General features: G+C 33.8%; 3 protein-coding genes across 18 annotated transcripts in view; 1 reads left to right on the forward strand and 2 right to left on the reverse strand.

Moving 5' to 3' along the window:
* The window catches only part of CASC1 (cancer susceptibility 1), a 54,381-nt gene extending 51,575 nt beyond the window's left edge, over positions 1-2,806 (reverse strand). For 5 of the 14 annotated variants that reach the window (XM_025047356.1, XM_006912690.3, XM_025047351.1 and 2 more), the window contains exon 1: positions 2,566-2,654. In XM_025047356.1, coding sequence (XP_024903124.1) covers positions 2,566-2,568 — 3 coding nt within the window. In that variant the 5' untranslated portion in view covers positions 2,569-2,654. Of the gene's footprint in view, positions 1-2,548; positions 2,655-2,692 lie in introns of those variants that run through there. The other 9 variants (XM_025047362.1, XM_025047358.1, XM_025047360.1 and 6 more) reach the window with 5 other exon arrangements.
* ETFRF1 (electron transfer flavoprotein regulatory factor 1) lies at positions 2,719-7,325 on the forward strand. Of its 2 annotated transcripts, none has more exons than XM_006912694.3 (3): positions 2,719-2,847; positions 6,104-6,191; positions 6,269-7,325. In XM_006912694.3, the coding sequence occupies exons 2-3, from the start codon at positions 6,141-6,143 to the stop codon at positions 6,488-6,490; spliced, it is 273 nt and encodes a 90-aa protein (XP_006912756.1). In that variant the 5' UTR covers positions 2,719-2,847; positions 6,104-6,140; the 3' UTR covers positions 6,491-7,325. The 2 variants fall into 2 exon arrangements, with proteins under 2 accessions (XP_006912756.1, XP_015445560.1); XM_015590074.2 differs by lacking the exon at positions 2,719-2,847 and adding an exon at positions 2,876-3,137.
* Positions 7,326-7,434: 109 nt separating this feature from the next.
* Positions 7,435-14,325, reverse strand: part of KRAS (KRAS proto-oncogene, GTPase) — a 33,338-nt gene continuing 26,447 nt past the window's right edge. Inside the window, exon 4 of one of the 2 annotated variants that reach the window (XM_006912695.3) lies at positions 7,435-11,866. In XM_006912695.3, the coding sequence (XP_006912757.1) occupies positions 11,750-11,866 (117 nt within the window). In that variant the 3' untranslated portion in view covers positions 7,435-11,749. The remainder of the gene's footprint in view (positions 11,867-14,325) is intronic. The other variant, XM_025047365.1, reaches the window with a different exon arrangement.

Raw genomic sequence — 14,325 nt, forward strand, 5'->3', positions numbered from 1 at the left:
CTCTTTCTTATGACAGTCATTTAATAATCCATGTGAAATGCCTTATCACTAAACAAATTACCAGTCAGAAAGGCACTAGTTTACAGGGTTCTAAAGAACAATAAGTCATTGACTAAGTACTGGTATTAATGTCAAGTTTGAAAGTGTGGGAATGATCTCATAAAAAAATAATCTTTCTGTGAAATTAGAGTGCCTTTTTATAGAAAGAGAATCAGTTACTCAAAGCAGGTAAAGCTATGATAAAATGATTCTGTTGTGTAATGTGTGGAAATTATTATGAAAAGCACAATGTTTCAATTAATATTTACAATTGCAAGTATTTTTCAGTTATACTACTTGTAATTTCCTGAATAGGCCCATGTGTTCTTTAGGTTTCTGGTAAGGACTTTGTAGGAAAGCATGTGACTATAAGATTATACATGTTTCACTTCTGAAGACTTAACGCAGGAGAAACTACTGGTTCAAGCATTTATCACTGTATAAAATATCTTAAAATTGACACAAAACAGATTATATCTTCTCGAAAAGTGCATATATTTCATTAATTTATTCAGCAGATATTTATTAATGATTTATACACGAGGTGCTCTAAGATGCTGGAGATGATATAAAGAAGAGACTTGGCTCTCATATAATTTTTACAACTATGCTCTATTCTTATGATCACATTTGCTATCAATTAATAGTTAACATATTTCCATCTTGTCTGCTATACAGCAGACTATGTAAATAGCATTGCTCCTATTCTCAAGTAGCCGTATTTTAAAGATGGGCAAATAGTCATCTTTCACTAGTCTTTTAATGTGAAGTAGATTTGGGATAAATACATATCCTCGCCCCCTACAAATCATAAGAGCATCAGGTAGTTTAGTAGCGCTCAAAGTTCAGAGGGCATAAGAATCACCTGGGATGCTTGCTGAAAATGTATATATCCAGGCTAAAAATGTACGCACTCACTTTCCTCTACCTATTGTGATTCAGTAGATGTTATGGGTTGAACTGTGTCCCCTCAAAATTCATCTGTTGAAGTCCTATCGCCTAGTACTTAAGCATTTTACCTTATTTGGAATTAGAGTTGTTGTTGATGTAATTAGTTAAATTAAGATGAGAGCATACTGGGATAGGGTAGGCCTCTAATCCAATATGACTGGCATCCTTATAAAAAGGAGAAATTTGGACACAGACTTGCACATAGCAGAACGCCATATGAAGACTGGAATTATGTTGCCACAAGCCAAGCCAAGGAACTATCAGAAGCTAGGAGAGAGGTCTGAACAGATCCCTCCCCAGCACCTGCAGAGGGAGCATAGCCCTGGCAACACCTTGACCTTGGACTTCTAGCCTCTAGAACTGTGAAACAATAAGTTTCTATTGTTTAAGCCACTTAGTCTGTGGTACTTTGTTACTTGGCAGCCCTAGGAAACTAATACAATAGATGTGGAGTCCAGTCTGTTCCTGGAATCTGCATTTTAACAAGTATTCCAGAATAGTAGAAGCTAATGTTCTAGGAATATTTGCGAAAAATTGTTAGAGGGGTCCAAAAAGAAAAAACCTATATTCCCATCAAAAATAATAAATAGGTGTATTGTTCCCTCAATTTATCAGCAGTTTCAAGTCTACTTAAAGTCCATTTACTTTGTTTTCCCTGACATAAATGTTCTCCATTCTTACCACCATTTCTTCCCACTACTTCTGATAAACTCATACTCATACTTTAAAACACACCTTGAAAGTACTGCTCTTCCCTTCCAGCACCCTTGTCGCCCCAATTTTATCATTTTCAACTTTATTACTACATTGTAGACACTTCAATTGTTACAGTTATAAAACTATATTATAATTAATTTTAGTCCCTTTCCCACAGCAGGTAGGGGCTGTACTACTCATCTTTGTATCCTTGATGTCCAGCCTAGTGCCAAACAAACGATGAACTCTACATTTTCCTGTAATTAATGCATTAAATAATTAAAACCACTTCCTCTGATTTTAATCACAGAAAAAGATGGAAATCACATTTAAGAAAAAAGGGAAAAGAGAATAGCTCATACATGTTGGCCTGTGTTCTTGAAGAAGACAGCTGAGCAATGCACAAAAATGAAATAAGCTTTATCATACTTAATATATTCAGGGCAGGCTGAGTATCTTGAATCAAAAAACGGTATTTCTCCAAAGACAACATAAAGTAACTTTTTAACGCAGCATAAATTGCAACAGCTTTTAATTAACTGCGAAGAGGCAGAAAGCCATTTCCGCAAGTTGCAATTTAAAAGCAATGTAACCGGGACGTCTATCATTACTGGAAGTTAATGAGACCAATTTTTAAACCTAGCAACAGTGTGACATTAGGACTGCAGCTGACCGCATGGGACTTCCACCTGTCCGCCGGATCCTAGACCGGAAGGCTACGGATCAGGAGAAAGCCGATCCCCCAACAGGACCATGGGTTCTTCCCTAAACCGACCAGCCCCCCTCTAAAATAAGACAAGCTCTTATTACATCATTTAACACCGGTGAAGGAGAATCAATGCCTGACCCTTCACCTGCTTACCCACTTTCCCTGCTCACCATGCTGCGGGAAGCACGACCTCAGTAGTCTGGAAAGCCTGAGCCGAGTTGTACGGAAAAACGCTCCCAGGTTGTCAGGACGACAAGCCCCGCCCACTTTCGCCTGGAAAAACGGCGCAGAACTTACCTTACGGGTCTGCGCAGACGCGCTGGGTTCTTTTTGGATCGCGCCCCGCCGCTTCCCTGACAGGTTGCCCGCCTCCAGCGCCGACCCTGTTTGTGGTTGACGGACGGAGTGGAAGAGAAGCGAAGCTTTTACGGCTCTGGCGTGCCGGAAAGCGCGTGAGTGCAGCTGCCGGGGCGTTTTCTGTGTGGGGGCTCCTGGTGTCTGGAGGCGGTGAAGTATACTCCGAGAGAGAGCCGCCGGGTGTAGGAGAGGGTTTCTGAGCGTCTTCTGACAGGCTTTCTCCCTGTTTCCCTGAAGCGTGTTGGGCGAATCTTTCTGGGAGGGTTTCCAGAAGGAAAGGGGCCGCTGGCGCGATTGGGTCGTGACAGACACCCGGGATGGCTGCTTGAGGCACCACAGCTTGGGCCAAGGGGTGACGGAGCTCGATTGGCATTTAGATAAACAGGTAAATAAATCGGCTCCAAGTAGGTTTGTTTTGATATTAATGACCTTCGGATTCTTCTCCCTGAACATGGTTCTGTTTACTTCCTGTGCAAGATATAATGCCGTTTTCCCCCTAAGAGCCTCTGTAAACGAGAACTGGAAATGATTTGAAGCGATTCCTGGGTAAAGTACTTCTTACAGATGAAGGTCGCTGAGGCCCAGCAAGACTCGTTAACTTATTTGCCCAAGGTCACAAATTGTAATAACTAGTAGCACAACCCTCAGGATTTCAAATGAAACGTTGGCAACGTAGACCAACAGAAAACTAGAAGAAATAGATTCGAAATTAAGCTCCTTCCAAAGCCTAATTGAATTCTCTATGATTTTAGCATGACAAGACATGAAATACTTTAAAATTATTGGTACCATTTCTCATGTCTGAATTCTAATTTTATAATGTTCTATCCCTTCCAACGTCATTGATTAAATATAACATCCAAGTTTTCAGAATGATGGGGGATGTCTTTCAGTCTCTAACTCATTTGTTTCTTTACAGAGTACAGAAACTTCCATGACTTCATGCAAGGTTAAGGAGAATCCTTAGGTCCCTGCACTTAAATTATTCCCCAGTTGTAAACCCAAGGAAACCTATTTCTCCCAAAGGCTAAAATAAACTTAAACGCCTGAATGTCAACATACAATAATAAAAACTGCCTTAATTGTATAGATTAACGTATCAAATAATGGGACAAATTTACCTTAGGCACGTCAACTACTTTTTTTGCTGGGCAAATCCTTTATTATGCATAATTTGTAAAAGGAGCAAAAGCTAAACAGGACAATTCAGCTAGATCTCTACGTCATGTATACCTCAGTTATTTCCCAATCCTACCCTTAGCATTTTACCTGCATTATCTACACTAATTTTTTAAAATAGTTTTATTGAGCTATAATTGACACACAATAACAAAGTATAAATACAATTTGATAAATCTGACACATGCATACACCTATGAAGCCGTCACCACAATTACGATAATAAACATCCATCACCCCCAAACATTTCCTCTTACCTCTTTTGATCCCTTCCTGGTCTCCAGTTCCTGACTCCGATCCCAGGCTACTCTTATTTTCGAGCATTTCAAACATTTCTTTGGTAGCTCCAGACATGCTCAGGGCAATCCAAGTGGTCCAAATGAGCTCTCGAGGTACCAATTTCTGTTTTTTATTAATTGTTTACAGTTGCATAAGATTTGAGTGGCCTGCACCAAACCTATTTCCCCCATAAGCCCTGTTACTTTTAATGTGCTTTTGCAAGATGAAAGGTTTTTCAGGAATACATATGCACAATCTCAAAGTACTTCCCACAAAATACTGACTTCAAAAGGAAAAAAAGTAACTATACAGTGGAGAATCCAGACAAACATCACCTAATCAAGGGATCAAAATCAACCATAATGGAACAAATTGGAATTGTGTCCACCTAATAGGATGCAATGAAATGAACAATCATGTCTGTAACATTTTTGCCCAAATTACACAACTCGAATCTAGCCATGAGTTAACATCAAAATGAGACACACTATACAAAATAAATGGGCAATGTACAATCTCGGACTGGATCTTTTTGCTATAAAGGGCATCTTTAGGACAACTGCCAAAACAAGGGGTTGTGGATTCGACAGGTGTAATGTAGCAATGTTAACTTCCTCATTCTCAAGGTTGTATTGTTCTGTAGGAAAATGTCCTTGTTCATAGGAAATACACTCTAAAGCTGTGCTGTCCAGTGTGGTAGCAACTAAGTCATCGGTACCTATAAGCACTTAAAAGAATGGCACATTAAAATGATATTTTGAATATAAAAAATATTAATTTCACATTTTATTTAATATGGACAACTAGAAAATGTAAAATTACATAGGTGGCTCACATTATATTTCTATTGGACAGCTCTGCAAAGTATTCAGGCTGATGGGACAGCATGTTAGCAACTCCTCAAGTAGTTCTGGAAAAAATGTTATTAGTACTATGTCGCAATCTTTCTGCAAGACAAATTATTTCAAAATAAAAATTATGTTAATGATGGACAGAAGAGTCCAATACATTTTTCTTTGTTTTCAAAAAACAGTAGAAAAACGGGAATTAGAGAATTTTAAAGGAGGTTGTAACAGACAGTTTACTTTAGGCCTATCATGTACTAAATGCTTTTGATGCTAGGAGTTGTATGATTTAATTCCCACAGTTGTAACAAGTATTAGGAGTTATTTTCTATATTTAGGCTGTTGTGGTATCTTTAAGGAGCCGCTTCCCTAGCAGCATTAATGAAGTACACATAAAGAAGCAGTCTATCCCACTGGATATTTATTGCCTGCTCTTCATGTAACCCCTTAGGGTTGCTCACTTGGTCTCTTCACCACCAGTCTTATTTGCCCATCTACCATCAATTGTGAACCTGCTTGATTCACACACCCAGTTTCTCCTTTTAGCCTTATTTAGGATCACACCCTTCTAGATTTATCAGGCTGCTTCTCAGTGTCCTCCTTACAGATCTGGCCTTGCCTTGAAAGCGGGATAAAAACAATCTTCCTTTCGATAAGGAAACAGGTTCCGAAGGGTTAAGTAACACGTACATCATACAGCTAGGATTCAAATCTAGTTCTAATTCATTCTACTTTGGTATAAAAGGAGGTACACCTACATATCTGCCTCAGACAACCCATTTTCTCTCTCTCATCCTATTTCCCTGATAGGACTTGTCACAATTCACAATTATCTTGTTTGCTTATTATGGCTCCCTCAGGAGATAGTTCTGTGAGAGCAGGTTATCTCATCTGACATGTTCATAGCTATATCCCAGTGACTGGAACCTAAGAGAGCTCAAAATATTAATTGAATGGAAAAAAAATTAGCATTTTCTCAATGTGAAAAATCTTTGTTTTCTTGACTGTAACAGTTATTTGCAAAAAAAAAATTTTTCCTTTTCTTTAGGTATGCTGTGTATAAAAGTGAATATTTTCCATGATATATGAAAATGGCCAATTCTTTAAGAGGAGAAGTATTGAATCTTTATAAAAATGTAAGTATGTTGCCAGTTTTATAAATGTTATTATATGTAATGGATTGTTTAGAAATATATAATCTTTCTTTTTTAAGCTGCTGTACCTTGGACGAGACTATCCAAAAGGAGCAGACTATTTTAAAAGGCGTCTGAAGAATGTTTTCCTTAAAAACAAAGATGTGAAGGATCCAGAGAAGATCAAGGAACTTATTGCACGGGGTGAATTTGTAATGAAAGAGCTAGAAGCCTTATATTTCCTTAGGAAATACAGAGCTATGAAACAACGGTACTATTCAGATGCCAATGAAACTAAGTGATCATTACTATAATTTGACTGAAAATCAATGCCAGCTGTTTATAACAAATATCATAAAAATAATTCTAACTTAAAATGACAATACATGTCAACTAAAAAACACCTAGGTTGCTTTACTGAACTAAAACAGGTTTCAACTTCTATTCATACTGAGGGCTTTATCAGCAACCGTTTATGCTCAATTTTTATAATAAAATAGCAACTTAGCTACATAATGTTGCCAACTACCAATTATAAATTAATGAGTACCCAATGTTGAATGAAAAGATAATGTACTTATTTTTTTAACAATAGGTTTTTGCCAATTATTCTTAGCCCATTTCTCAATTTTACCAATGCCACTTAATTCACATTTAACTAGGCAAAGTAATTTCTTGCACATTTATTCCCTTAACTTTTGAAGGAGTATCTTATTTTTGACCCCATTTGGTACATTAGCAAGGTTCACTACAAAAGAAATAGCACCTGGTCATGATTTAAGTGCAGTTATAGAAATAGTTAATATATATGGAGTAAGATTACTTCTGATCTTGAAATACCCTACCAACGACTGGCATTATATACATACCTATTCAGCATTTCCCTTAGTTTGCTGCTGGCTCCCTTTGGGCCTTAAAACACATCGCCTGTTGTGTATCAATTACCTTCTTTGATAAAAAGCAATAAATAATATTATATTCTTTTGTCATAAAGGCAGATCTATATTGCATCTACTTCTAAATGAGTTAACATGGCAACGGACCTAAAACCAAAGAAGGTCTCAGGTTTAAGCAAAAACTTAAACCTTTATGTAATGTTCACAGCACCTTTCATAAATAAAGAATATTTGTAATTTACAAGCTGCAAAAAAGATTTACTAATATATTGTAGTGTCTGTGGCTTATAAACTATTTCATATCAGTTGTGAGGCAAATGTTTCAGATTTCTATCAAGAAATACATACTATCATAGTCACCATAACTATTTTTATTACATTACAATAATTAGGAGCAGTACAGTTCATGACAAAAATATTACAAATTTCAGATCACTTCACAGCACATACTCCTATAAACATTTAAAAGTTAATTAAAAGAGTGGTCATTTTTTAAATTTAATGTTTGATATGACCAACATTCCTAGGTCAGCGCAACCAAATGATGGAAAACAACTAGATCACACTGCATATGTCCCACACAAAAAAAAGCACAATGTACAAAATGTGCATGTTTGTTTACACTATACAAAAATAGTTAAAATACATTCCAGGTAAACATGTTACATTAAGAAATAGTACTAGTAAGAAATTGGCACTCAAAGGAAAAATGCAAAAGTTATTTTCAACATGAAAACACAAGACAGTGGAACTGGAAACTTTTAGATTAAACATTAAATAACCCATTTAGCTGTAGGGGGAGGGAGACCCTCTGTCATTGACATTTTTTCAGGTAATAACTTTGTTTTTCCTAAATTCATCCAAATTACCTAGCATCATCCCAAACAGGCACTTAAAACTATTAAACTAAAGTAGTAATCTAGTTATGACTATTTTTAAAGAACTGATGTGAATATATCTTTAGAAATAATTTTCAATTTCTGAAGGAATTTACAGCTACCAGTTATACACTGTTCAGTTTATCAATGCAGATTTCATGCTTCCCAGTATTAACACAGAAGTTAGTAAATCTAAATTCATTTTATGGTAACTGATGGATTTTTAAAATTCATTAATACATAATTATCAAGGAATTATTACTTTTTTGACAAATGTAAATGAGTTTTTATTGCCTATAAAAAACCTGAATGTGTATATATTGTTTTAAAAAAATAGCTAGAAGGAAAAAAAATCACGAATACAAATGAGATGAACTTGTGCAAACTGTAACTTAACATGCCTCAACATTTCTATACGTATTAGGACAAAATTGTGCAATGGTGGCAAAGGTTTTGATAACCTATAAAAATTAGGTTCTAAATTCCTATGCAGTGTGACTCAGTTAAAATGGAACCTAGAGTTCCTAACTGGGAATGTTCACTCAAATTATACTACATACTTCTGCTATTTTCTTCCACAAACATGTTAATGTCTAAAACTATGTAATTTAGCAATTTTTTTTCAACTTCAAGAATGTTTACCTTTAAGGCTGTATTAGATAATATTTATGTTAATTCTAGGATTATCTCTACCTTTTTAAAATCTCTACGAAAACAAAGGTTTTGTCAAATCATTCAAAATTCACATAATAAAGGATAATTCCACTGCCTGGAAAAAAACTGCCCAGCTATATCAAAAATTCAGTTGTTCTAAAAATCCCCTCACTCAGAATTGCACTGCAATTCTTGAAGTATGGCCATTTCTTTCTCTTGTGTAGAAACAAGAGGAGGTACTGTAAGTCTTAACATCCTACCTAATGTTCCATAAACCTGTTTAGCATAGCATTTCAGAAATCTTTTTAATATATGTGTTGCCAAAGCGAGGCATAGAAGTATTACTAATTTTTACACACGTTTCCTTTTCTTTGAATTAGTTCAGGTATCTGTTTATTCGTACCCAGATAAAACTATTCTGAATTCAATATTTCATTTTAAAAGTCTATTTTAATTACTTATACAACAAGACCAACTAGAATATTACTTAGGAATTTTAATATTATCTGACATACAACTTAATGCGTACTATAACTGTCCCAACAGAATTACATAATTATGCCAAATAAATATATATATAATTGTTTATTCCTTTAAAAGAATGAAGTAAAGTGACTTATATAAACTAACTTGATTAAAAAGTTTCATTGGAATCAAAGCAAAGTACTCCAGAATTAGAAGAAATCTTAGAGACCAAATCCCTTCCTTACAAAACTAAAATATGCATTATGTTATCTCTGGGTCATATGCCAAATGCCTCATGAAGATATTCTAGACCATTCTGGAATGTAAGCATTTAAGGATAGGGATTATGTCCTTTATACCATAATATCCCCAGTGCCTTGTGTAGTAGGCACTCAAATATTTGTTGAATAATGAACAGTGCTAAAAAGTCTTATGAATTAAAGTATTTTTCACTTTAAAATTGTGGCTATTAAAACAATGGAATGTATCACTTCTTAGGGCTAGTCTTACAGATTACGTAAGGAATTCTTCAGCACTACCTTTATTAAATAATTCTTCCTACTAGAGAGGGTTCTGTCTACTCATAGGAGGTATGAAAATTCCTATGTAGTCACTAATGACCAGGCAGCAAAGAGATGACGTTCAAAGGATCCAGATTAAATTACTACAGCCACCAACTGAAAATTATCTATTAGGTCAAATTCCATTATAGTATCTGTCAAATTATGTTGAGCCTGTGGAAATAAGATGTAGGGCATTTTGATGTGACTTGATGGGAAGCCTTCAAAGAGGTATCCAAAACAGCAATGAATCTTGAGGTTAGGGGAATGAGAAGTATTAAAAAGAAAAAGTATCAAGTCCTTGGGCAGTAAGGGTAGGCAGGCAAGATGACACTAATAAGGAAGAGGAGTCCTGAAAGTGAAGAGAGGATATTCAAACATAAACTTCACCTCTTGCACAATTTTGCCTAGACTGGCACTGAAGATGGTAATAAGTAAAAGTTTACAGTGTGCTGAAATTGACAAACAGGTATATTTTTACATAAACTGAATGTAAATCACATAATTGAATGCTAGATATAGGCTTGAGATGACTTCTTTTAACGTGAATAGTGATTTGCCCCAAAATGTAGTTGTAAAAGTCATATAACTAGAACCTAAGTCACCTTCTTCCTAATCCAGTGATATTTTCACCTCAACATACCATCACACTTCAAATATTTTAAAGTAACATTTTAAATACACTGAATCATTTTGTTAATTTATCTATTTTTAAGCATTAGATATTCCTAAATATAGACTAGACTTAAAGTGTTCATGAAATGTTACTTTAGCCAGTGTTAAGAGAACTAGCTAATACTAGAGATTTTGAAGCTTTTTAATTGTTTTAAAAAAAAAATTAAAATCTTGCCCCACTTCCACACTCAAATCTCATTTAAAATATATATTTTTTAAAGTCTAGTGTTTCATTTATTTTTTTAAAGTGATGTTCTGATCTGTCAGCAGAACCACCACACAGTCAGAATGTATCTTGCTGAGCTAGCCAAACTTCCTCCTAGTCCCCATTTTTGACCAACCAATGCATGGAATCACTGGAAGACCATAGGAATGCACTCCATACTGTGAAACTCTCAGTGAAGCTCAAAGGTTCACACAGGGCCTGGCCTTCAACCTTGGTCACTTTAACACCTACTATACTAATTGGCCCAAATAACCTTTAAAATCACTACCAGAATTAAAAGTATTTTCAAAGACTGAAGTTCAAGAAAAGATTTAAAGTTATGCTAAGAAAAAGCAATCTGACACAAGAAGACTACATTTAATTCCTATGAGAATTTTTATGTTAAAATTTTTTCAATTATTACAAACATTTAGTAGCATGTAAATATAGCCCCCAAATGGTTGCTATAATCCTCATTACATACTGGGTCTGCCTTAACAGGAAAAGCTATGCAGAGTATTATAGGAATTTATCGAATGTGGAAAGTAAATGGCCTTTTAATATTTTTCATTGCCTTGTATTTTTTTCCATTTTTTCCCTTTTTATAGAAAAAATATAATATTTTGGGGAGCATGACTATGACAAATAGCAGTGGAAAGAGGAAGAAAACCTCTGGTAATAGTTAACTTTACATTCATTAAGGGTGACTGAAACTAGAGGACATGATTCCTATAAGACGAAGCTACAAGAAGCCCAGAAATTCGTGTTCCCTCAATGTTTCGGTAAAACCAATCATGAAATTTCAACTGAAATCTCAACTTTAATTATGATTAGTAATTAATCCATGTATGTGAGTAGATAAAACACAGAACTGGGATGATTCAAAACTTCATTAATTTGTTTCACACCAAAGTTCACAATTGGTAAGAAAAATAGGAAGTAATAAACTGCATGCACCAAAAACCCCGAGACAGAAATCTCAGGTATTCAGTTTCTTTTTCACAGGCATTGCTAGTTAAAAAACCAAAACTCAGGGAATACTGGCACTTAGAGGAAAAAAAGGTTTCCACTGTCATTTTAAAATAAGCATTCAAGATAAAAGCTAACAGTTTGGATGGAGCAGAAAGTAAATTAGGTAATGCTAAAACGAATGCTAATAATTTAGTGTAATGTACAAAAATTACCACTTTTACTTAAGTATGCCTTAAGAAAAAAGTACAAATTGTATTTACATAATTATACACTTTGTCTTTGACTTCTTTTTCTTCTTTTTACCATCTTTGCTCATCTTTTCTTTATGTTTTCGAATTTCTCGAACTAATGTATAGAAGGCATCATCAACACCCTGAAATACATAAGCATTGAAATGTGAATATATATGGTTTGAAGTGTACAAATAACAGAAAGGATACATTACTAATGGAAACATAGAATAAGGACACTTTACCTTATCAGTCGCCAAAATCCAAATGCATGTGTGTGTAAATATGTATTTACACTTAATTATCCCTGAGCTTCTAGACATTAGATATAAGCCATGCAAGTATATACTATTTTCATAAATATTCACAGTAACAATATTTGAGCTCAAGTTCAATACTTATTTAAATCTAATTTAAAATTAGATTCAAATAATTACCAAGAAGTAAACAATATTTGAATACACTTTGTCTTCAAATAATATATATTAAAGCATTAGTTTCAATTCACATACTTATATAAGCAAGAAATTTAAAGGGACCTCAACACAAGACACTACTCTGAAAAATGTAATACTCAATACTCTGATTTATGGAGAAATGAGCTATATAATTTAAATAGTGGTATAATTTACCAACCTGGAGAAGATTCTATTTTATTTATTATTGTTTTAGTTTCTGTTTAGTATATTAAGTATTCAAAGTTTGCCATATAAAGCCAAATGCTGTATCTTTAAATAAATTTCCATTTGGTCATTTTGACCTACATCCTTTTGTGATCAAAGCAAGGTATCCAAATCAGTAATGGCTGAAAATGATTACAAGTCAGAATAATTTTCAACCTAATAATTTATAACATGAAAAGTGGCACTGTGAATATGGTAGCAGGAGAGTACTGAAATACTAAAATAATAAAAGATCTATACGTAAGTCAATTCTTGTTATTTCCCCATTAAAGAGCAAATTAAATGTAAAAGAAAAATAAAAACTTAAAGAAAAAATATGCACCTCCATGTATTTCAAAATCTGTACAACTGAGAAGAACTATTTTTTAAAAGCCTGTTAACATAATGATGCTTTCAATACTAGACACTAGAGGGAGTCTGAGGAACAAATATCCAACAAAGTTGTATATATCAAGTCACTTTAAGAACAAAGAAAATTGGGTTTTTACTAATTTTAACCACCTCTATTAAATAGTCACATAAACACATTCATTAAGTTATCTTGAAAATAATTTAAAATATAAAAGTGATATGATTTCTCCTTTATTGCATTCCTAAAATCTACCATTAATATTTCAAAATAACAGCAAAATTAATTCAGGGCATTTTCACTCAAGTTACATTTATCTAATTTTCACAACAGATCTTAAATTCAGAAAAGTATTGCCAATATTTTTAAAGAGGTAAACACAGAGTGGGAATGAGAGGCTTGCTCACATTTAAACAAATAGGATAAAAACTAGCACTACTGATTTGAATACTAGTGGATAAAACTCCCCAATAAAACCCCCAAACTGCACTCATTGATGCTCTCCACTTTCTGATATCATTACTGATATAGTATATGCTTTTGTTTCACCCAAAGGAGAGAAGGAAAGTGATAATTTATCAGGAATATAATCAGGGCTTTATATACCTAAACCTTCATGCATCTTAACAGAGCAAAATACTTCCAATGATATAATTTTTTACTTCACCAACCTTTGACTAATTTATAATCATAAACCCTTAAAATGAGACAGAATACTTAAAAGAGGATCTAATCAAACCCTTATATAATCCACTCCATTTCAACTTTTATAATGAAGAAAAAAATGTCAATGGTACTAAAACGGGGAAGCAGATAAAAAACCATGCAATGGATATAAAAACATAAGGTAAAAACAATACACAAGTATTTAGGAGAAAATGAAAAAGCAAATTTGTTAACATTACCTTCTTCTAAGATTATAACAAATACTTTAGATTCGTATTGCACTGAACTCTCCTTTCTATGAAATCTGACTAAAATAATTTCAATGATTAGGGAAATGTTACAATTAAAATAGGGCAGTAAATTCCTTTTTTTAAAATATGGGAACTAGTCATTCTCAAATATAATTATTTTGTTTAAACTCATCCATTTTAGGACTAAAAATCTAATTTGTATCTATCACTGTCAAACTAATTTTATAAAAATATTTTATTTAAAATGTTATTACCAAGTACACTTTTTTCTTTATATAAATGCCACCCATGTCCAGTGAAAAAACAAGGATTCAGTTCAACATGCCTAACAATTATTTGACATTCACACTACACCGTCACAAAAATTTAGTTTCCACAAACTAAGAATTTTAGAAAAGTATATGCTTCCACCTTTGTTTTAAACAAAAATTAAAGCATAAAATTTATTTTTAAAATTAAATTTAATCACAAACTTGGCCATGGCTACTGTAATTTAAAAAGTTTAACTTTTCAAATTGCATTGCAATTTTACCACACATTCTAAATTGTACCATACCTTCTACATTAAGATATTGCTTTATACAACGATACTGAAAAAATATTAAGCATTCATAAATCTCAATAAAAATTAATGCTAGGTATGGCTTTTTGTT

This window comes from Pteropus alecto, unplaced genomic scaffold, assembly GCF_000325575.1.
Source record: "Pteropus alecto unplaced genomic scaffold, ASM32557v1 scaffold103, whole genome shotgun sequence".
Taxonomy (NCBI): domain Eukaryota; kingdom Metazoa; phylum Chordata; class Mammalia; order Chiroptera; family Pteropodidae; genus Pteropus; species Pteropus alecto.

What these genes read in the sequence shown, in the direction of transcription:
- ETFRF1 (XM_006912694.3), top strand. Translation starts at nt 6,141, where the DNA reads ATGAAAATGGCCAATTCTTTAAGAGGAGAAGTATTGAATCTTTATAAA. An exon ending in TATTGAATCTTTATAAAAAT is followed by an intron (nt 6,192 to 6,268) that starts GTAAGTATGTTG and finishes TTCTTTTTTAAG; the next exon opens with CTGCTGTACCTTGGACGAGA.